At 58.9% G+C, this 22,142-nt stretch overlaps 3 protein-coding genes across 4 annotated transcripts in view; all 3 read left to right on the top strand.

Annotated features, from left to right (window-relative positions):
• Nucleotides 1-10,319, top strand: part of AP3B2 (adaptor related protein complex 3 subunit beta 2) — an 87,617-nt gene extending 77,298 nt beyond the window's left edge. Inside the window, exon 26 of the mRNA XM_051628741.1 lies at nt 10,167-10,319. Within this exon, the coding sequence (XP_051484701.1) occupies nt 10,167-10,294 (128 nt within the window). The 3' untranslated portion in view covers nt 10,295-10,319. The remainder of the gene's footprint in view (nt 1-10,166) is intronic.
• SNX1 (sorting nexin 1) lies at nt 1,889-17,280 on the top strand. Its single transcript, XM_051628752.1, has 15 exons — nt 1,889-2,071; nt 6,143-6,245; nt 7,141-7,274; nt 8,031-8,097; nt 9,356-9,399; nt 10,326-10,467; nt 10,941-11,019; nt 11,664-11,739; nt 12,474-12,587; nt 12,765-12,858; nt 13,998-14,203; nt 15,498-15,641; nt 16,025-16,105; nt 16,527-16,598; nt 16,863-17,280. The coding sequence occupies exons 1-15, from the start codon at nt 1,931-1,933 to the stop codon at nt 16,911-16,913; spliced, it is 1,548 nt and encodes a 515-aa protein (XP_051484712.1). The 5' UTR covers nt 1,889-1,930; the 3' UTR covers nt 16,914-17,280.
• An 84-nt stretch (nt 17,281-17,364) lies between these two features.
• Nucleotides 17,365-22,067, top strand: SNX22 (sorting nexin 22). 2 transcript variants are annotated; one of them, XM_051628785.1, is made up of 7 exons: nt 17,365-17,588; nt 17,697-17,906; nt 20,489-20,572; nt 20,676-20,781; nt 20,954-21,044; nt 21,232-21,308; nt 21,432-21,625. In XM_051628785.1, exons 2-7 carry the CDS (start codon nt 17,841-17,843, stop codon nt 21,527-21,529), a joined length of 522 nt encoding a protein of 173 aa, XP_051484745.1. In that variant the 5' UTR covers nt 17,365-17,588; nt 17,697-17,840; the 3' UTR covers nt 21,530-21,625. The 2 variants fall into 2 exon arrangements, with proteins under 2 accessions (XP_051484745.1, XP_051484744.1); XM_051628784.1 differs by lacking the exon at nt 21,232-21,308 and having other exon boundaries at nt 21,432-22,067.
• Nucleotides 22,068-22,142: the final 75 nt, after the last annotated feature.

Here is a 22,142-nt window from a genome sequence, read left to right as displayed (position 1 = left end):
AAGAGTGACACTGGCACGTTGTCCTTGGGGTGAAACCTGTGGTTTCAAAGGCACTAAGGCAATCTGGGAGGTGACCCAGCAGCAAGCAAAAGGATGGACCTTGCTGCTACAAATCCAAGGGACAATTTCAAACAGAGGGGGAACTAGCAGCTGCTCACCGAGCTGTGGGAACAGAGGAGGACACCAGCGTGTCCTTCAAGATAAGGATAAGCCACAGGTTGTGTTTTCAGTTTGCAATGGAGCAGAGGGTGAGTGCTCCTCACCCAGAGCGGGGCTGGAGGAGGAGAGGTTGCAATCACCAACCCACAGGCTCCCAGTTCAGGAGGCTGGGGGTATCTGCTGGAGTTTGCTGCAAATGCTGAGACAAAAGAACCACCCAGAGAATTGATTCAGCCAAGGGGTGTCTGGCTGGTCAGGGAAGTTTATCCACATTGGGATCTTCTCCCTTAACCCCAAGCTGGTGGAAGTCAAGGGTGTCTCACCTGGCTCTGATTTACCTGCTGCCCTCCCTTGCTCCTCCTGCCATTGTTCTGAAAGTGCCACCAGCCCCAGGGGGTGGTGGTGACACATCACCATGAGTGAGAGGCTGTCACTTTCAGGTGTATGAGGCCCATCCTGCCTGTCTTGGGGGGCTATGGGGCTAATCCTGGTGTGTCTCCTGAGTATGGAGCTCATTCTGGGATGCAGAGAAGAGTATTTTGGGCTTGCACAAGGCTAGCTGTGGGATGCTTGGGGGGGGGGAATCAGAGGTGGGGAGAGTGAAGGATTGAGGTTGTTTACAAGTGCCACCTCTCTCGAGCTCCTCCAAAAAACCCTTGAGCTGACCAGGTGGCCAGTCAGGGTGTGAAGGGGATGCTGCTGTCCCAGTTGAGGTGTTGAGGGGACCGTGGCTTTCGTGGTCAGGGCCCTGAGGGCTGCCGTGGCCACCTCAGAGTTCAGGTGTCCCAAGGAGAGTGGCTGTGGTGGCAGGAGTAGGGAGGAGACTGTGAATACCTTGGCTGGGACATCAGAGGCACCAAGGGGTTGGCAGCCATCTCGGTGGGGTTGCTGCAGCAGAGATGATCAGGGCTGTCACAGTGACAGGACCCTGACCCTCTTGCTCCGGGTGCTGGGAGGGCCAGGGGTGCGCAGGGAGAGGATCATAACCAGCCGAGGAGAACGTGGCCACCTTGGGGAGGGGAGGGAGAGAGGGGGGTCGAGGGGGCAGCGGCCCCGGGGGCTGCGGGGACGGGGCCAGCGGGGCTGGTCCTCCCGGCCCTGCGCGGCCCCGGGACCGGGGTTTCCCCCCTCCCCCCAGGACCCCCCCCACGGATCCCTCTCTGCCCCCCAGGGGTCCCCCCCGGGACCGGGGATCCCCCCCCCCGCTCCCCGGGATCCCCCACCTGCCCGGGACCGGGGATCCCCCCCGACCCCCGGGAATCTCCCCCCGCCCTCCTGGATCCCTCCCTGCCCCCCCAGGGTCTCCCCCCAGGTCCGGGGATCCCCCCCGACCCCCGGGGATCCCCCCAGGATCCCCCCCCCGGGACCGGGGATCCCCCCCTGCCCCCCAGAGTCTCTTCCCGCCCCCCGGGGTCTTCCCCCCCTGACCCCTGGGGCCCCCCTGCCCGGGACCGGGGATCCCCCCCCGCCCTGACCCCCGGGGATCTCCCCCCGCCCCCCTGGATCCCTCCCTGCACCCCCGGGGTCCCCCCCGACCCCCGGGGATCCCCCCCCCCCGCCCCCCGGGATCTCCCCTCCTGCCCCCCCCCCCTCCCGCCCCGAAGCCGTTTCCATAGTGACGGAGCGACGCCCGCCAGGGGAGGGAGGCGGCGGCGCTGATTGGCTGCGGCTGGGGAGGGGGGCGGGGCGTTGGCAGACACCGCCCAATCCGGAGGCCGCCCGCCCGGCCCGGTTTCCGGCGCGGCCGCGGGAGGCGGAAGCGGCGGCGGCGATGGCGTCGGGCGGCGGTTCCCGCTCCCCCTCCCCCGCCCAGCGCCTCCCCCCGCCCTTCCCCGAGCCCCGCGGCGGCGACAGCGACGGGCCGGGGGCGGCCGACAGCGATACGGAGGGCGAGGACATCTTCACGGGCAGCGTGAGTGCGGGCCGGGGAGCGGCGCCCCGCGGGAAGGCCCGGCCGTGCTGCCGGGGGGCTCCTCTCCGAGGGGCTGCCCGAGCAGGGGCCTGGCAGCCGCTGCCTCGGTTGGGGAACGCCCCCAGGCCCCCCCCCCCAGAGCAGAAGGGGAGGGGTCGGTGCCGCGGGGCTCGTGTCCCCGCAGGGAGCCCCGCGTCCCCCCCGCGCCGGGAGCACCTCGGGTGCCTTGGCTGGCCGGGGGCGGGGGGGGGGGTTCGGTGGGTGCCGAGGGCCGGGGAGCGGGTCTTCAGCACCCCCAGGGCGCTGGCCCGGTGCTCCCTGCCCTCGCTGTGGTGCTGGGGGCTGTGCGGCTTGGCTGAGGTGACAGGAGGCATCTGACGTCCCCTGCTCGTGGCGGGGAGGGTCAAACACCTCGGTGACCTCCCTTGCCTCCCACCAGCACAGCTGGCTGCAGGAGGGCCTGGGAGGTTTGGTGATACTTGTTCAGCAAGCTGGGTCACAGATCCCAGGTGAAGAGGGACGTGAAGGGCTTTGATGCCTTTTCTTCCTTCTCGTGGTCTCCTGGGTATGATCCCTGGTAGCTGAAGCATTTTGGCTTCAGCTCTTGTCAACTGTTCTGGTGGTTGCTCTGGTCAGTGACCAGCAGGCAGGAGGTGAGGTAAAGCAGTGGCTGGCCCCCTCCCCAGGCTGGCCCCCTCCCCAGGCTGGCCCCCTCCCCAGGCTGGGCCCCTCCCCAGGCTGGGCCCCTCCCCAGGCAGCTTCTGGCCTCAGGTTCTGGGGTTGGGCATCTGCCTGGAGCAGGGCCCTGTGCTGGAGGGCTGCAGGAGCTGGCTGCTCCAGCTGGCTGCTGCTGGGCTGCTGCAGGTGCTGGGGTTGATTTCCTAAGCTCTGCAAGCTGAGGCTGGTCACGCTGTCCCCTGCCAGGATTGACCTGTGACCTCTGCCTGTCTCACACAAGGTTTTTCCAGGAGGGTTTGGTGTCTCTGGTGGGAAGCTCTCTGGGAACCTTTTGTCTGCAGTTTCCCAACCCTGATGTTTTCCCTGGGTGGCCTTGAGGAGGAGACCATGCCCACGGCTCATGATCATGTGGACCTGCCTGCTGCTGGGAATGGAGCCAGCCCAGCCAAGCTTTGGCCACCAGCACAAAGCTGGAGGTGTCTCTGCCCCACTTCTGGTGGAGCTCCTGCCCCAGTGCTGCCCTGGTGTCCTTCAGCCCTGCTCACGTAGCAGCAGGCTGTCTTCTGCTGGTGGCTTAGCAGCAGGGAGCAAAGAACAGGTGGGGGGGTCATATAGTGGTCAGGGCTGGAAGGGACCTCCACAGATCATCAAGTCCAACCCCCTGCCAGAGCAGGATCACCTACAGTAGATCCCACAGGAACATGTCCAGGTGGGTTTGAATGTCTGCAGAGAAGGAGACTCCACAGCCTCTCTGGGCAGCCTGTCCCAGGGCTCTGTCACCCCCACAGGAAAGAAATGTTCCCTTATATTTAGCTTGAACCTCCTGTGCTTTAGGTTGTGCCCGTGTGGGTGGATTCTGCCCTACAGGAGCCTGTGAGGATGGAAGTTCTCACCTCAGTCTGGCCAGAGCAGAGCAGCAGAGTCATGTGTTTAGAGAATAACCCAGGAAAGTGCAGCCCTGGCCTTGCAGGAGGAAGATGCTGGTGCCTCTGGCTGGCACCAGGGCACAGTGATGGTCTTGAGCTTCTCAGGACCTTTCTCCGTTGAAGAGCTGGAAAATACCACAGGTGGCTTGTTGCCTTGTGGCAAAGGCAGCCTCCCCAGACAGCCAAGTGCCAGATCCCATGGGCTTCCATGCAAACAGAGTGTCCCTTTGCTGGGATGAGAGCCTGTTCAGCTAAAGCAGCTTATCAGGTGCTTAGTGTTGTTGTTGAGGCAGCTGTGATAACCAGTCCTGTCCTTGAGCAGCAGCAAAACACTGTCAGTGAAGCCTGGGACTGAGGCAGGTCCACCTGGCTGCTGGTGGCCTGGCAGTGCTTTGCCATCAGGAGATGCTTTGGGTCAGACTCAAACAGAACTGTTGTCCACTGATGAAGGACAATGTGACAGCCCTCCCTGGGGATCCTCCACTGCCAGCTCTCCTGACCCAGGGCCTGGTTTCTCGTGGTGCTGGGGGACCTGGAGAACTTCTGCCCCCCTGATGGTTGGATGTGGCCAGATTGGGCCTCTGAGGTCGTGGCTGTTGTCATGGGATGATGTAAAAGAGGCTGTGACTTCTGTAGTAGGGATGGAGAAGCAGAAACAGGGTGTGGTGCTTTTCGAGCCTTATAAACTAAATTTAAGGCAAACGGTAGAAAAGCCTGTGGGGTCCTGGCTCTCACGTGCAGAAAGGTCTCCTTAGGGAAACTTTGGAGCCCACCAGAGTGGGCTTTTCTTCACCAGCTTGAAGAGCTCCTGCAGAAGCAGAGGGTCCAAGTGAGACCTACTACAGTCTTCCCTGATGGAGGTCCCTGTGGTGGCACAGCCCTCTTGTTGGCTTGGCTGCCAGTTGGAGGTCCATCTGGAGGACCCTGGATGTGAGTTGATCAGGGTCTCTCTGCTCTCCACTCCTAGCACATGTAGCTCCTGCCTGTGCCTGTGCTGATCCAAGCTGGGAGTGGTCCCAGGAAAACACCCTAAAACGCAGGAGGACTCATCATCCAACAGTGCTGATTGGTGTACCCAGAGACATGGGCCCACCTCACTCAGGAGCCACCTTGTCACCCCGATGTTCCTCCAGGAGCAGTGGGAACTGACAGCATTTCCATGCTGAAGGAAGCCAAGGAGCCTGGTGTGTCAGAGTCACTGATGATGGGGCTCCATTGAGGGGCCATCAAAGGCCTCTTGTGTTCCCTGCTCAGTCGTGACACAGTAGCCCTTGCTTGCTGGCTCTTGCTTCAGAGAACTTGTCCTTGCTGCTCTGCCTGCAAAATGAGGGAGGCCTCCTGGGGCTGGCAGCTGTGGCAGGAATACAGGAGGTGGTGCTGGGCTGGTTGGGGTACCAGCTCTGTTTTCACAGAATCATTCTAGTTGGAAGAGACCTTTAAGATCAAGTCCAACCATAACCTAACTCTATGAAACATTAACCCAACTCTTCCAAGTCCAGTGCTTAAACCACGTCCCTCAGCACCACATCTACATGTCTCAGCCACCTCCAGAGATGGAGACTCAACCACCTCCCTGGGCAGCCTGGGCCAGTGTTTAACGACCCTTTCAGTGAAGACTTTTTTTCTGATATCCAAGCTAAACCTCCCCTGGCACAACTTGAGGCCATTTCCCCTGGTTCTGTCACTTGTTCCTCAGAAGAAGAAATGACCCCCCCTGGTTCCAACCTCCTTTCAGGGAGCTGTAGGTCAGAAGGTCTCCCCTCAGCCTCCTTTTCTCCAGGCTGAACACCCGCAGTTCCTTCAGGTGCTCCTCACAGGGTGCTTCACCTCATCCCTCAGCGTGCTCCTGGTTGCTGGGACAGCCCCTCTGCCCAAGCTGTGTCCCCAGGCTGTGACAGGACCAGCTGTGTTGCAAGGCCTGGCCCTGGGGCCAACCTGCCTGTGAGGAGCACGAGCTGTGGGTCATGGCCTGCAAGACACTGCCAGCATCACTTGGTGCAACAGGAAGAGCTGTGCCCAGCTTGTGGCTGGCCAGGACAGCCTTATCTGCTGCCAGGGCTGGGTAGGAGGGGACAGGGCACCTCCACAGAGACCATGAGCTCCTCCAGCACCACGTGGAGGTGGAATCCAAGCTGCTGCTGCCTGAGCACGGCCCCTTCACCTGCGCCCTCGCCAGACCCCGGGGGAAGAGCAGCTTGGCTCCTGGTGGGGGTTTTCAACCAGCACAAGTGAAGCTGCTGACAAGGCTCCTGTGGGTCCTGGTGTCCTGCCTTCAGGCAAGCAAATCAGGGTCCCTGCCACCAGTGGCATCTTGGCTTTCCCAGGGGACCTCCTGCTGGCAGCGTGCTCAGCTCCCTGGTGCTGCCCACCCGCCCCGGGGCAGCGTTGGTGCTGGTGTGTGGTTCTCCAGCCTCCATTCCTTGGGGAAAACAACCTCATCTTTACATGCTTTTTCATTCTCTTGCAGAGCAAGCCCACAGCACCCAAAAGGGAATCTCTTCTCCCCGTCAGCAGCACCTCCAAAGAGAATGGGGTTTGTGAAGAGCAAGATGATCAGGACTTATTTGCTGGTGAGTCTGTGTCTGCTGAGTGTTTGCTGGGACTTTCTGGGCTCTAAGCCTGCAGTGATTTGCTTTTGAGCATGACCATGGATATTTCTGGACTGTCCCAGGTCTTTATCTCACACCATGTTCCAGTCTGCTCTGGAAGCCCTGAGGTCTGGTGGTGTATTTAGGAAGGTCCCAGTAGCCTCCTCCAGGTCTCTCACATAATCATACACCACAATTAATTGTTTGGAAGCTGAAGAGGCTTAAAAATGGAGTTGGCTTTAGTTTTCCTGTCTTAAACTGCAGGGTGATGAGTATCTTCCCAGGGTTCAAAAGCTTTTGTTCTCTACCTTCTCCCTCCATGCAGATGGAGGAATCATCTCTAGCTGAAATGTGGCTGCTCCAAAGGAACAGGACATGTAACACCCCTCAGCAGGGGAAAACAAGGAGGGACCCCAGCCCTGTCATGGAGGGACACCTCTGGCAGAGGCATCTGAGAGTCAATTCTGGAAATATCTGCTGCTGTATGGGAGCTGTTATTTCCTCTGGGTGGAGAAGTGTGCTGGGAAGCTCCCTACCTTCCAGGCTGGCTTACGTGCCCTGTAAAGAGCCCCCTTGGCTTTAGCTGTTCCAGCCTGCAGCTCCTGTAGCCCACAGCAAGTGGGTGTCACACCTGGCTCCTTCTAGAATAAGAAGTTCATTGGAATAACTTGATATTCTCTATGAGGATTGATCAAATGCTCTTACTGCAGTGGAGTTGCATCAAGTTATGCTTTTCCTCCCTATGGATATATTTTTTTTTCTGACAATTAAAGCTGTTGTTTCTCCCTAGAGCCCCTGAACCTCTGTGAAAATCTTGAAATGACCTTCCCAGAAACCCAAAGCAGAGAGTCTAACCATTGCAAACTTCTCTTGACAGATGCCACTGTAGAGCTGTCTCTGGACAACACTCAAAACAACCAGAAGAAGGAGCTGCCCAAAGCATCCAACCCTGCCCCCTCCTTAGAAGTAGCTGCAAGTTCTTCTAGTAACCCTCCAAAGAGCTATGAGGAGGTGAGAATTGCTCTGAGCTTTCCAGCTTGCCCTGCTGGTTTGGGACTGTGACTGGCAGGAACCTGTCTGGTTACTTAGTTGTAATCATGCATCTTAAATGAGGCAATTAATGTAATTGTCATATTGGATGCCCTGGCTTGTGTCTCAGGACATCAGTCTGGGACTGCTACCATTGAGGTGGGGTTCCCAGGGTGCACTTTCCTGTGTTAGTCTCAAAACACCCCCATGAGCCTGCACAGCACAACTCACCTCTGCAAAGGTTCAGTGTCTTGGGCTGTTTCAGATGAGAACTGAAATCATGATGTAAAAGAGCCCAGAGGGAACTGCCTTGGGCAGAGCTGGTGCTCTGCAGAGCTTCCCCTTGGGGCTGAGCAGTTTGTACATCAGCCTGTGCAGGGGGTGGTGCAGTAAAGACAAATCCAGTTGGGATCCTGAACACAAGTCAGGAGCTTGAGGGCTTTACTCTTGGCCAGGCTGAAGTGTTATAGCAGCCTGGGCAGTGTGAGAAGCTCCCCGTGATGTCTAGGACATGGTGCTGTGGGGTGGGCTGATGCCTGGCTTTCTGGTTGGAACTTGCTGTCCTCATGTTGTGGCTGCCCCCTCCCTGGAGGTCTTCAAGACCAGGTTGGGTGGGGCTCTGAGCAACCTGGTTTAGTGGGAGGTGTCCCTGCCCATGGAGGGGGTTGGATTTAGATGATTTTTAAGGTCCCCTCCAGCCCAAACCAGTCAGTGATTCTATGTCCTTATTCCAAACAGCTGGAAGAGGAGGAACAGGAGGACAAATTTGAGCTGAATGTAGGAGTGAGTGACCCAGAGAAAGTTGGTGAGTTGACATCCTGCCCTGCTGCTCCCAGTGAGTACTGGGAGAAAGGTACCTCTCACCTCCCTGTGCCACAGCTCCAGCTTTTGAGCTGTCCCTGCAAGTGCAAACTTGATCCCCGAGTAACTTCCAAGATTTCTTCCAACATTTGGAGGAAATGAAGCTAAACAAAGCAAAACACCTACGTCATAAATGAGCAAGGCAGAAGCAGGTCCTGGAAAGCCAGGGACCCCAAAGCCTGGGAGCCAGGAGTGGGGTTTTTTTGGGATGGGAAAAGCACAGTGGTTGCAGTAGCAGAGCTTGGCATCTGAGACTGTGGTGACCAGTTTCACTTGGGCTCCAGGCAGCACTGGAGGGGAAGCAAAACTGCCTTAAATCCTCTTAAATCAGAGCAGGTTTAGGTTGGATATCAGGACAAGGTTTTTCACCCAGAGGATGACTGAGCACTGGAACCAGCTCCCCAGGGCAGTGGTCACAGCACCAGGCCTGCCTGGGGTCAAGAAGCATTTGGATGATGCTCTCAGGCACATGGGGTGATTCTTGGGGTGCCCTACACAGGGACAGGAGTTGGAATGGATGATCCTGATGGGTCCCTTCCAACTCAGCATGTTCTATGATTGTAAAACTAAGAGTATTTTGCTGTTCTCTGGCACTTCCCTGTCAGCTGTGCTTGTCAGGGGAGCAGCTCTGGCTTCCAACTGGGAAGCAACAGGGTTTCTCTCTGTGGAAAGTGGGGTCAGAGGGACTTGGCCAGCTCTGTGGCAGTCCTGAGGTGCAGAGAACCCTCAGTAACATCAGAGCCCAGCTGGTGGAGCAGCCTCTCTGTTGGGGTAGCATCAGTCCTCTGCAGATGCCCTTCAGTTGGGTTACCAGGTAAAGCCTCCTCTTGCCCAACAAGGAGTTTCTGTCTTCTCTGGAGACACCTGCCTGGATGTTTCCAAGCACAGGCAGCTGCTGAGCTGTCATGGACTAGTGGAGTCAGACAGATGCTGCTGGTGTCACAAGTGCCTGATGGTTGGTGTTGGCTGCCTCCAGAAGCAGGAGGAGGGCTGAGGAGTCATGCCTGGGGGGCAGGGGCCAGGGTCCTGCAGCAAGGTGCTGCCTGCCTCTGTGTGAGGAGCTGGGGCTCCCTCAGATCAAAGGTGGGAGTTGCCAGAACAGGCAAAGGCCTGGAGCCTGCAGGAGCCTTGTGCTTTGCCCTCGGATGACAGTGGAGAGTGCTGATCCTGTGACACTAAGGCCTTGTTTCTGTTCTCCACAGGGGATGGCATGAACGCCTACGTAGCCTACAAAGTGTCAACCCAGGTGGGTCCAGCGTGTCCCTCCTCAGATGGGCTGTCAGCATTTTCCCATGCTTGAGGAGAGCTGGATTGTACTTTCTTAGCCAAGGCAGTGGTGACCTAAAGAGACAGAAGGTCTGAAAGCCTTGGGATGTGGATTCAGGAGTTAAAATCCACCCCTACAGATCAGGAGCCCAGCTGAGATGTTGACCCTGTTGGCAGGGAGGCTGGCTGCTTGTTTTTTTTCTTTTTAATAGTTTTTCCAGACATTTCCCTCTTTGCAGCCCTGGTTGATCGGGGTGCTCAGCCTTGGGAGTGAGCAGCAGGAGTGACATCTGCCAGGGAGAGGAGCCCCAGGCACTGGGGGATGTTGCTAATCACTCTGTGCATCCGATTAGAGTGACCTGAGCTGGGCTCTGACTGAGGAGCTGCTGCCTGGCTGGTGTCACTCCAGGACCTTCCTGGGCTAGTCACAAGAAATGAAGCCCTGCTTGGAGCTTTGGGCTGCTCTGCAAAAATGTTGTTCCTGGCTGTCCATACAGCAGTGTTGGGGTGTGAAGGGGATGAGGGGACTTGTCAGCCTCCACCCCTGCTCTGCAAACACAGTTGGAAGCTGCTGATGGCCCCTGTAGCCTGAGGGTGATAAAGTGAGACCTGAGAGTGGTTCCTGTTCCCCTGAGGAGCAGGGATGAAGGGATTAGGCAATGGGGCAGGGCTTACCAAGGAGTACCAGCTGCTCTGCTGTTTACTGGTATTAATGGTGCTGCTGGGTCCAAGGGGAGCTGTTAGGAGGGAAGCTGATGAAAACCTGGACTGAAGTTTGCTCTGCTCAGAGCTCGAGCTGCCCTGCTCCATCCCCAGAAGTGACAGTAGATAGTGCTGTAGAGGCTGTGCCTCCAGGGGGGAACTTCCTGGGGTGAGTCCTGTCTGAGTCTTCTCTCTCCCTCCCAGACCAGCATGCCCATGTTCAGGAGCAAGCAGTTTTCAGTGAAAAGGAGGTTCAGTGACTTTCTGGGTCTCTATGAGAAGCTGTCAGAGAAACATGCCCAAAACGGGTTCATCGTTCCTCCTCCGCCTGAGAAGAGTCTCATAGGTGAGTGGTGGAGGCACAGAGCACTAGAGCTGGTCCTTTGAGAAGGCTCAAGTTCCTTCCCTGCGCTCTGGAAGCTGTGACAGAAGCTGTGGAGCAGTCCAGGGAAGCTAAAATGATCTGGGTTCTGTGGCTGGGGCAAAACTCCGGGTCCATACTTGGGTTTTGGGGCGTGAAGCCTTGTTTGAGTGCATAGATGCCTCCATATCTGCTTGATGTGGAGTAAAACCTCATCCTCTGCCCTGTCACTGCATCACTTGAGTCCAGACCTGGGGCCCTCCCAGTCTCCCCTGTCATTCCTCTGCCTCTTTTCTGGATGTCACCTCCTGCTGGAAGATTTTAAATTCCTGGTGGTTCTTGCTAATGCAAGAAATCCCTGGTGTAAAATTCCTCTCCCATCACCCTGACAGTCTGTAACAAACCTTGTGGTGCTGAGTTTGAAGCTGCTCAGGAATGACGACTTTCTCCTCTGCCAGGAATGACCAAAGTGAAAGTTGGGAAAGAAGACTCCTCCTCTGCAGAGTTCCTGGAGAAGAGAAGGGCTGCTCTGGAGAGGTACAGACCCCAGCTCCACCCCTCCTGCCTGAACCCACCAGGGGACCCCGGGAAGGTCAGACTGGCTGCACCCTCCTCCCTGTGTGAGCAAAGCTGCAGAGAGGTTTTTTGGTGCTTTATAAGCATCTCCTGCTTCCAAAGCCCCTGCTGGTGTTTGGTCCAAATCTGACCAAACTGCAGTGAGAGAACTGAGCTGCCTGAGGAGGCCAAAGACGTGGGTGTTTCATGGTGCAAACAGTGCAGATCAGGTCAGAAAGAGCTTGATCTCTGTCTGGCTTGCACCCAAACTACACAGCTGCAGGTGGCCTTTGCTCTGCCACCTGTAGGTAGCACCAGGGTGCTGTTCCCCTCCAGCTGCAGCCTCTGAAAGGTCTGTTTGAAGTCTCATTGTTCTAAGTGTGAGGCTAAATCTCCACCCCTTGATGGGTCGAGTGACATTTTAGCCACAGCAGGTGTTGACCAGGGGGCTGCTCTTGCAGGCTGGTCTCACTGGGCCCACAGGGAGGTGGGACTCTTGCTGGGCCTGACTTCCAGCCACCAACCTGCCACTTCAGAGGCAATAACGAGCATGTTGCAGCTCCCTGAGATGGCTCCAAGCCACATTTGCTGCAACCCAAGTGACTGGTGGTGGTTCCTCCCTGCAGGTACCTCCGGAGGGTTGTCAGCCACCCCACGATGCTGCAGGACCCCGATGTCAGGGAGTTCTTGGAAAAGGAGGAGGTCAGTGGAGTGCAGCAACCTCTCAGCAGGTGCTTTAGAAGTGCAGAAGGGAATGGTACCCAAGCATGATGCTTCACAGCTCAGTGAGAAGCAGCAGAACCCTTGAAGGGCTCTTAGGAGTGATGACAAGAGCAGTGTGTGTGGCACTTGTGTGTGGCAGTGCTTGTCTGAGCACTCAATGTAAACACTCATAATGAGCTCTGACCTGGCTGACCATCGTGGTGGGGCAAGAGTGAGAGCACGGGTAGCTTTGTTGGCTGAAACCCATGACAGGAGTGTTAGCCCCTGTTGGGAGGTGAGGGGGGTCCTGCACCAGCTTGGCCTGAGGCTGGGGTGCTAAGAGGGAGCTGACTGGTGTCCCTGCTCCTCCAAGGAGAGCGTGACCGTGTCCATCTGCACACCTGATGTGGAGAAATCAGACTGAAAGAGGCTGAGCTCTGGGAAAACCCTCACCTGAGGGATTCCAGCCTTAAGACTGTGCTGGAGGGCTGTGTGGGAGCAGAGCTCGTGGGAACACCTTGCTTTGCTGGCAGACACTGACACAGGGCAAGGTTCTTGTTTGAACACCCCTTCAGTCCTGTCACTGCTTGGGCTGGGTCTGGCCAGTCCTTTGCAGTTGCTGTGAGCAGAAGCCATATGGTCAGGGGACCCATAAGGAGAACAACGCCCCTCTGGTGGCTGCTCTCCAACTGCTTCTACCTCCTGGTGAAGCTAAGTCTTCTATTTCTTTTCAGCTGCCAAGAGCAGTGAGCACCCAGACCCTGAGTGGAGCAGGAATATTGAAGATGTTCAACAAAGCTACAGATGCTGTCAGCAAAATGACCATCAAGATGAACGAGTCAGACATAGTAAGTACTGGGGACACCTCTGGGCTGTCCTCACACTCCCAGCTCCAGCATTGGGTGCAAGACAGAATCACAGAACTAGTCTGGTTGGAAAAGGCCTTTAAGATCATCAAGTCCAATCCTTAAATGCAATGAAAGCCCTGCATGGGTGGGGATCAGCTCTGGGTTTCCCCCTTTCAGTGGTTTGAGGAGAAGCTGCAGGAGGTGGAGTGTGAGGACCAGCGGCTGCGGAAGCTGCACGCCGTCGTGGAAGTGCTGGTGACCCACAGGAAAGGTAAGGAGCTTGGTACCACTTGCCCTGGGGGTTGTCCTGTAGCAGCTGAGCCTGGTCTGGTGCCCAACTGGAGGTCACCAGCACACGGGTGTCCTTGGAGACACCTGGGGGAAGATGTGATAGTGCTTCCTGACTGTAAAGGGCTTTGGGGCTCTTCCTCATGGGAGACAGAAGTGAAACAGTAAACCCAGCTCTTGTGTCTGGCACTGAGAGCTTGGGATGAGGCTGTTGAGTTGAGCCACGGTTCCTGCAGGGTGAAGAAACCTGGGCTGATCCTGCTGCTAATTCCTGGCTGTCCCCTGGCAAGGAACAGGGATGTTTTCCTTCCTCTGCATGTTTTGGCAGACTTCTGCAAAGCTGTGCCTGTCTTCCCACTCTCCTGTTTCCCTCCTTCTCCCTGGCTGGAGGTGTCCAGCCCTCTGTGCTGCAGGACCTGCCAGCTCATACCCAGATACCTCTGGCTCTTCCAGCTGCCACCTCCTGGGGCAGCAGGAAAGCAGCTCCTCAGCTTGACCTCCAGGCTGGGGTTTCATTGGCAAAGCCCCCAACACAGGGAGGCCCCTCGATTGATTCCCCCTCTTCTCAGCCCTGGTGAGACCTCACTTCGAGTGTTGTGTCCAGTTCTGGGCTCCTCAGTTCCAGAGGGACAGGGATCTGCTGGAGAGAGTCCAACAGAGGCTACAAGGATGATGAAGGGACTGGAACACCTGCCTGATGAGGAAAGGCTGAGAGACCTGGGGCTGTTCAGTCTGGAGAGGAGAAGACTGAGGGGGGATCTAATGAATGTCTATAAATACATGAGGGCATCAAGAAGGCAGGGACAAGCTCTTGTCACTTGTGCCCTGGGACAGGACCAGGGGCAATGGATTCAAACTGGAGCCCAGGAAGTTCCACCTCAACATGAGGAAGAACTTCTTTCCTGTGAGGGTGACAGAGCCCTGGGCCAGGCTGCCCAGAGAGGTGGTGGAGTCTCCTTCTCTGGAGACTTTCCAGACCTGTCTGGATGCCTTTCTGAGTGACCTGCCCTGGTTTTGGTCCTGCTCTGGCAGGGGGGTTGGACTCAATGATCTTCAGAGGTCCCTTCCAACCCCCAACATTCTGTGTTTCTGTGACTGTGACTCTCTTGTTTGGTTCCCCAGAGCTGGCCTTGAACACAGCCCAGTTTGCAAAGAGCCTGGCCATGCTGGGGAGCTCAGAGGACAACACAGCCCTGTCCCGGGCTCTGTCCCAGCTGGCTGAGGTGGAAGAGAAGATCGAGCAGCTGCACCAGGAACAGGCTAACAATGACTTCTTCCTCCTGGCTGAGCTCCTGGGAGACTACATCCGCCTCCTCTCAGTTGTAAGGGTAAGGACTCCTCTGGGGCAAGCTCTGAGCTTTGCTGCTGGCCCTGGCAGCCATTTCAGGCTTAGGTGGGCCAGGAGGCAGCTGGGCTTCGAAGTTCAAGCACAGAGATCTGAGATGTGTGTGCCCATACCAGAGTGGTTAGGTTGGGTAGGTAAGACCTGGCTGTGCTGCTCTTCTCCAAGGAGGGTGTGGAGCAGGTTTGTGGCTCCTGAGTGTCCTCAGCCCTTCTGGAGGTGAAGGCTGTGGCTACTGTGATTGGTAACCATGATCTGGGTGTTGCAATTAGATCTGCCAGGCCCCTGCTGGGGAAGCACTCGAGTCTTCAAGACCATGCAGCCTGTCTGGTGCACAGACCATCTTGCTAGGGGTGGAGAGAAACCAGTGCCACGTGAGCTGGGAGTCTGGCAGGCCAACAAGCAGGTTCTGCCTCTGAGCAGTTGTTCCCAGAGGCCAGAATGCAGCTTTGTGAGTAGGAACAAGCCTCCTTGTGTCTGTACTGGAGGAAGTTCTGGGGTCTCCAGAGCAGGACCAAGAAAGATCTCTGGTAGGACTGGAAGTAATAAGACTTATCTGGACTGTTCTGGTAAGGATCCCTAGTGTTGCCTTCTGCTTGACCTGTCTCTTGGCTGCTCTTGTCCTGACCAGGCTGTCAGAAACTGCTTTCTGCTCTTCTCCACCATCTGGCTGGACAGCTTCAGAAGCCTAATGGGGTCTTCCTTGCTTGGGTTGGTGATGTACAGGCATGCTGAAATCATCTGGCCTCCAGGCAGATGTCCATGAGCTGGTGCAGGAGCACACTGGGCAGCAGGAGCTCGTGGTGGAGGTCCAGTGCAGGACAGGCAAGGGCAGCTGCTTGCACTGGTGGCAGGAGTGAAACAGGCAGGCAGCAGAGCTCAGGGACAGGCTTGGGATGCTGCCAGTTCCGTGGGTGGCCTCAGGCACATCTAGGCTTGCACTGAATTGTCCACATAGCTGGGGCTTTTCCAGAGACTCTCCTGCCAAACACTGGAGCTGGTGGACAGCCCTGGATGGAGGGAGGCCTCAAAGCTGCTCCTGAAGCATGAGCTGGTTGATGTTGCACTGGGCTCCTTCATTAGTAGAGCAAGTCCATGTTCTGGCTCAACTTTGATTACACCAAGATGGGTCCAGGACCTCAGTGATGAAGCAGCTCTGTCAGTAGCTGATGTCCCCCTTGCTCAAGGTGTGGTTGTCACTGTCAGCAGAGCTCGTTGCAGCAGCTTCTAGTGTGGTAGCAGGGGCAGAGCAGAGCTCAGTCTCTTCCCCTTCCTTCCAGGGAGCCTTTGACCAGCGCATGAAGACCTGGCAGCGCTGGCAGGATGCCCAGGCCATGCTGCAGAAGAAGAGGGAGATGGAGGCCAGGCTGCTGTGGGCCAACAAGCCTGACAAGCTGCAGCAGGCCAAGGAAGAGATCTCGGAGGTAGGGAATGAGGAGTGCTCGGGTCTCTGCTGAGCTCCTTCCCTCTGTCCTCTGCCAAGCAGTGAGGGGACCTCTGGAGGGGGGACCCTTGGAGAAATGGACCTTTCGATCCGAAGGAATGGCACTGGGATGAGCCAGCCTTGAGTGAGCCCTGCAGGAAGGCACAGAAGCTGCAGCAGGGCCTGCGTGTGGTCCCGCCACCCGTGGGGTGGGACCTCATTCCTTGCTGAGCTTGCAGCAGGCAGGGGGTGCAGCTTGTCGTGGCGACCAGCACCAGAACTGCCGGGCTTTGGGCGAACAGTCGTGGCTAAAAAAGCATTTGGAGAGGGGAGGAAGAGCTTCTCCCCTCCCCCTGGGAACAGCCTGGCTCCCTCTCTCCGCAGTGGGAGTCGCGCGTGACGCAGTACGAGCGGGACTTCGAGCGGATTTCTGCCGTCATCCGCAAGGAGGTGACACGGTTTGAGGTGCGTCTGGCCTCGGGGGAAACCCTCCAGCTGGTTGGTCTTGATGTGCCCTGCCTGAGAGCACCAGCCTGGGCCAGCCAAGGGTCGCCTGGGCTCCTGCCCCTGCTCCCAGCACGGGGGTTGGGGCAGTATTTGGGAAGCAGGACGCGTGGGAGCTGGAGCCGCGTGGTCGTGGGCAGAGCTGGTTCCCTCGGCCTCTACGCAGGGAATTGTGTCCTTTGACACGGGGGTGGGTGGGCAAAGATCCTTGGGGCCACCAGGCGAGCCTCAGCCTCAGCATCTCAGACTCCTCTGCTGGTCTCTTTGTGGGGCCCCAGGAGGAACAGGAAAATCCTGGAGGTTTCTCTTCTCCCCCTGATAAGCTGGGGGGTTGTGGTGGCTCCTCCAGCCCTGTGCTCACGCCCGCGCCCGTCTCTTGCAGAGAGAGAAATCCAAGGACTTCAGACACCACATCACCAAGTACCTGGAGACGTTACTAAACTCTCAGCAGCAGGTGTGTAGCCCCAGCCCCTGCTGGGGGGGGGGGTTGAAGCTCACCCCTGTGAGCTTGTGCCCTGCTGGAGCCCCAAGCCCACCCTGGGGAGGGACAAACCCCCAGGGTCTGCAGCGGAGTGAAATCCAAGCATCCCTGGGTGCCTGTTCTGGGGGCTGTGCCCTGCAGAGGGGCTTCTCCCCCCATCCCCACAAACCCCAAACGTTTCTCGACTTGCTCTGGGGTTGAACTGCAAACTCCTGACACTCTCCCTCCTCTCTGCAGCTGGTGAAGTACTGGGAAGCATTCCTGCCCGAAGCCAAGGCCATTTCTTAATTGGATGGAGCGAACGAGCAAACCTGAACTTTGCCTTTTTTTTTTTTATATATATATATATTTACACTATACCTCCTTCTCTTTTACACGGGAATGACCCTTAGTCTGACACTCTGGAGCTGGTAGAGGCTTAACCCCCAGACAAGCAGCTTGCAAGCCAGTAACTCTTCTAACTGTATATTTTCATTTAGCAACATATATTTTCGTACTGAAGAGAAACTAGTTTCCTGCTTTACAACCAGACCCAAAGCAGGGGGTTAACAATGTATGTAAAATGTCTATTTTTCAGGCTGGGTTTTAGGGCTCTAACAACTATCTTCCTCCTGCAGTGCCATTAAAATTCTGTAATAAAACTTCTATCAGGGCAGACAGACTCGGTCCGTTGGTGGGGCTGGGGCGGTGGCGGGGGATGGAGGGGCTGGAGTCTTGTTGTGCCGGGGACACGGGTGACCTTGGGCACTGCCCCGGCTCCTGAGGGAGCTTTGGCTTTCTGCCTCCCTCCAGCGCCAGCGGGGGCGGCTGTTTTTAGGAGCTGAGCTCAGCGGGGCCGTGCCTGCTCGGCTGGGAGGGGTGGGACACCCCCCAGCCAGCCTGCAGCCTCCGGGAGCTGGGATGCTCTCGCCCCCCAGGGCTCTGGGGCACTTTTAGCTCTTTCACCTCCCCAGGACCCCAAGGGTGGGTTTGTTTTTTTTTTATCAGAACCGATACCTCATCTTCTGCCTTCGCAAAAGGGGAAAGGCTCCTCGGGCTGACTTCCCGCTTTCTTTTCCCCTGTCCCCGCAGAGCCGGATCCCTGCGGTGGCTCCAGCCGGCCCGGGGCCGCAGGTCCCGTCCTTGGGGAGCTCTCGGCTGCCTCCGTGGTGCCGGGGGGGCCCTGAGCCCCGTCCCGGAGCCGTTCTCTGGGGGCCCCCCGCCCCTCCCCGGGCCATGATCGCCGTGTCCATCCCGGCGGCGGAGCCTCCGGCGGCGCGAAGCCCCGACAAGGGGCACACGGTGAGGGACGGGCCGGGGGGGGCTGCCCCGGGGGGTGTCGCTGTCCCCGGGGGTCCCTGACTGTCCCGGGGGGGGGCGGGGGGGAGGGGGTTTGTCTCCTTCTGCCTTGTGGGTTGGAGGTCCCCTGTTGTCCCCACATGCCACAGGGATTGAAAGGGCCCCAAGTTCTCCCAGGGGAGCCCCAGATCAGGAAACGGAGGGGGGGGGGGAGGGGAGGGGGGGGTTGTGTCCTTCTGCCTCGGGTTGGAAGTCCTCGGAGAGGGGGTCATGCCCTAGGGGTTGGGGGTTCCTCACCTGCACCAGGGGAGGGCTCTGCCTGTCCCCGGGGGTCCCTGCAGGGCACCCTCTGCCCTTGACAGAAGGGACGTCCCTGTCCCGGGGTCTCCTCTGGCTCCTTTCTCTGTGGGGGATGAAGGTTCCTGCCTTCCCCTGGTGGGGGTGGGGGTGGTCCCACTTTTCCCAAGGGATTCGAGTTCCCTGCCTGTCCCCAAGGATCCCTGCCTCCACCTGCCTCAGGGGTTTGGGGGGGGACTCTTCCTGCCCCATGCCCCAGGGATCCTGCCTTGGTCCAGGGGTCCCATCTGTCCCAAGTGAGGGGAGGAGAGAAGGTCCCAAACTGCCCCAGGGGTTGGAGGGCTCTGGCTGCTTTGGGGCAGCTGGAGGTCTGTGAATACCCCCAGACCCCCCCCGCACCTGCCCTGAAAGGAGCATGTCCTCCACCTGCCCCAGGGATTGGAGGTCCCCAAGTGTCCCCTTGGGACGCCACATGCCCCCAGGAGGTGGAGGTCTCTGGCTTTGGGGTGGGGGTTGGGGGTGGTTTCCCTCTGCCCTTGAAATGTGGGGTTCCCTGACCTGAGGGGGAGTCCCCTCTGTCCCCAGGGAGTGTGTGTGTGTTGCGGGGTGTGTGTGTGTGTTTCCCCACCATCTGTCCCCAGGTACCAACACCTGCCCTGGGTGTGAGATGTCCCCAGGTAGACCCCTCCCCTAGGGTGTCCCCACATGCCCCAGGAATGGGGGTCCGTGCCTGAGTTGAGGCGGGAGGAGGGGGTCGGGGGGGGGAGGAAGGAATCCTCTACTCTTTAACGGTTTGGGAGGGGGTGTCCCTGGCCAGGGGTCCCTCTCTGTTCCCAGGAAGCAGGGGATCCTTTTCATGCCCAGAGTGACCCACCTGGGGTGGTCCCATGTGTCCCAGGGGTCCCTGCCTGCTCCCAGGGGTCTCATCTGCCCCAGGTGGGTGGGTGTCCCTTTCCCCAAGGTGGGGGGAGCAGCATTCCAAGTGTCCCTGGGGATGGGGAGGGCGTCCCTGTCAGAGCACCCTCTGCCTCTGAAGTGTGTGGGGGTTTCTCTGGCCCAGGGGGTTCTCACTGTCCCCAGGGGGCAGGTGAGTGTCCCCATCTGCCCTTGGGGAGGTGGGTGACGAGTCCTGCCTGTCTCTCCATTCCTCAGGGGGGTTGGATGTCCCTGCCTGTCCTCAGGGTCCCCCGAGGGTCCCCCCCCGTCTGCCCTGGGAGGGTGGGGACAGGGTGTGTAGTCCCCAACTGTCCCCATGGGTCCTGCTGGAGGGACCTGCTTGGCTTGAAGAGCTGGGGGGGGGGAGGAATTGCCCTTGTCCCCGGGATGGGAGGGGGTCCCTGTGGCACTGAGTTGGGGGGGTGGAAGTCCAGAGGACTCTCTGTCCTTGAAGGGGGGGGTGATGTGCCTGGGGGAGCCCCATTTGGTGGGGGTGTCTGACCCTTCTGCCTCTACCTGTCCCTTGGGGGAGTGTCCCCCCATGTCCCCATCTGCCTGTCCCCAGGGGGTCCCCACCTTCCCCAGGGGTGGACTGTCCCTGCCTGTCCGGGGTGGGAAGGGGGTGTGTGTGGCTGTGTGTGTGGGGGTCCTCATGTGGGGACCTGTCTTGGGGGGGACACCCTCTGGCCTGGAAGGGAGGGTGGGCAGGGGACACGACCCACAAGCTCCAGGTTGGATGTCCTTGAATGCCTTGAATGCTCCCGGGCTGGGGTCCCTGCTTGGGGGGGGAGGAGATCAACCTCTATCCTGGAAGGGGAGGGGGGGGTGTGTGTGTGTGTATGAGGGGGGGGGGGGCGTGTCCCTGTTCCAGGGGGGTGTTCTCTCCTCCAGGTGATGATGATGATCCCTGCCTGCAGCAGGGACTGGTGGTATCACTTTTCCCAAGGGAGTGGAGGTCCCTGCCCAGTAGATGGGAGAGGGGTGGTGTGTGTGGTGGGAAGGGGGTATCCCCACCCCAGGAATGGGGTTGGGAGGAGTCCCTGGTCTGGGGATCCCCCTGTTTTGGGGTGAATGCGGGGGGGGGGGGGAGGGAGGGATGTTCCTTGGTGCCCCAAGCTGTCCCCATGGGATGATGGTCCCTGCCTGCCCCAGGGATGGGGGGGGGGGGGGGGGTGTGTGTGTGTGGGTGTTGTGTGTGTGTGTGCGTTTTTGGGGCTGGGGGTGATGCCACATCCATGCCAAGGGTTGGCGGGGGTGGGGAGGTGTTTGTTTGGGGGTGTCTGCCTGTCCTGGCCAGTGAGGGGGGGGTCTCCAGGTGCCCTCCCCGGGCTGAGGCGGCTGCGTCCCGGCAGGTGTTCCGGGTGGAGGTTCGGTGCGATGGCCGCAGGCACACGCTGGCCAAGCGCTACAGCGAGTTCCAGGCGCTGCACAAGCGGGTGAGGTCCCGGCACGGGGGGGGACGGGGACAGCGCGTCTCCCCGGCGCGGGGTGCACCAGCCCCCCCCCCCCCATCGCGGTGACCCTGCTCCTCTGCCCCAGATCAAGAAGACCTGCAAGGTCCCCGACTTCCCCCCGAGCCATGTTCCCAACTGGATGCCTAAAGTGCTGGAGCAGCGGCGGCAGCGCCTGGAGCTGTATCTGCGGGTGTGGGGGGGTTGTGTGTGGGTGTGGGGGTGTGTGTGTGAGGGGGGGTGTGTGTGTGAGGGGGGTGGTGTGGTGTGTGTGTGTGTGTGAGGGGGGGGGGGGGGGGGGGTGTTTGTGTGTATCGGGGGGTGTGTGTCTGGCAGGGGATGCTGACCCCCGTGCACCCGGCAGGGGTGTCCTGTTCCACAACAAGGAGCTGCCGCAGGACGTGCTGGACTTCCTGAAGCTGCGCCGTGGCCAGGACCCCCCACCCCGCTGCCCCCCGTGAGTCGCTGAGCAGGGGCCGCTGCCCTCGGGCTCTGCCCACGCCCGGGTTGCCCCGCAGGGCGCTGGGACCGACCCCCTCGCCTGCACTGAGCACCCCAAACATGGAGTTGGGCAGATGGGGACAGGCGGGGGGGGCGGTGACAGCAGGACCCTTTGCCGGGTGCTGATGTCCCCTGTCCCACAGCAGCACGTGCCACCTGCCCTCCCAGCGGCCTGTCCTCAGCTTCTGCGCTGACCCCTACGCGCAGCCCCCAGCCCCTGGTGAGGAGCCCCAGCACCTCTGAAGAGCAAGGCTCTAGGGCCCCCCAGAATGTGTTTCCTGGGGGGGGGGGGGGGGCCCAGGAGCAACTCAGAGCTGCTCCAGCTCTCCCCTTGTCCTCACAGAGCTGCTCCCCAACACGGTGCTCAGCGGGGTGCTTCAGGGCCTCTACCTGCCCCCCAGCCTGGCAGCGCCCCAAGCCCCCGGCCTGTCCGGCTCCTGAGCTCCCACCCAGCCCCACAGCAGCAGGAAGGAGCCCTGTGGTCAAAACGAGCTCTGTGCAGCAAGAGCTGGGATGGGGCAGGAAAACCCATGGGAGAAGCCAAGGGGTATGGTGGGAGCTGCTCTGCAGGACCATGAAAGCTCCATTGCCTTCGGACCAGATGGTTTGTGGTTGTGGCAGGAGCCTCTGGCCACCAAACCATGCTGGAAAACCCTTCAGCACCTCGACTTGGTGCAATAAATCACTTGGGCTTGGTGGGCAGAAGGGGTTTGTGCTCTGTTCCCTAGGGCATGGAGTAGGGAGGACAAGGGGGGTGGAAATGGCTTTATACTGGAAGAGGGGACATTTAGGTTAGACATTAGGAGAAACACTGGCCCAGGCTGCCCAGGGAAGTCGTGGCTGCCCCACTCCTGGAAGTGTTCAAGGGCAGGTTGGATGGGGGCTGGATCTAGATGATCTTTAAGGTCCCTTCCCACCCAAACCATTCCATGAATCTATGAAACCTGAGACCACTTATGGCTTGATGAAAGCTGAAAGAACTGGGTGGGAAGAGCAAGGGATGTGCCTGGTTGAGGTGATCAGCACCTCTGAGAGCAGGGGAGCAGCAACTCTC

This window comes from Apus apus, chromosome 10, assembly GCF_020740795.1.
Source record: "Apus apus isolate bApuApu2 chromosome 10, bApuApu2.pri.cur, whole genome shotgun sequence".
NCBI lineage: Eukaryota > Metazoa > Chordata > Aves > Apodiformes > Apodidae > Apus > Apus apus.
This window is presented reverse-complemented; position numbering and strand designations above follow the sequence as displayed.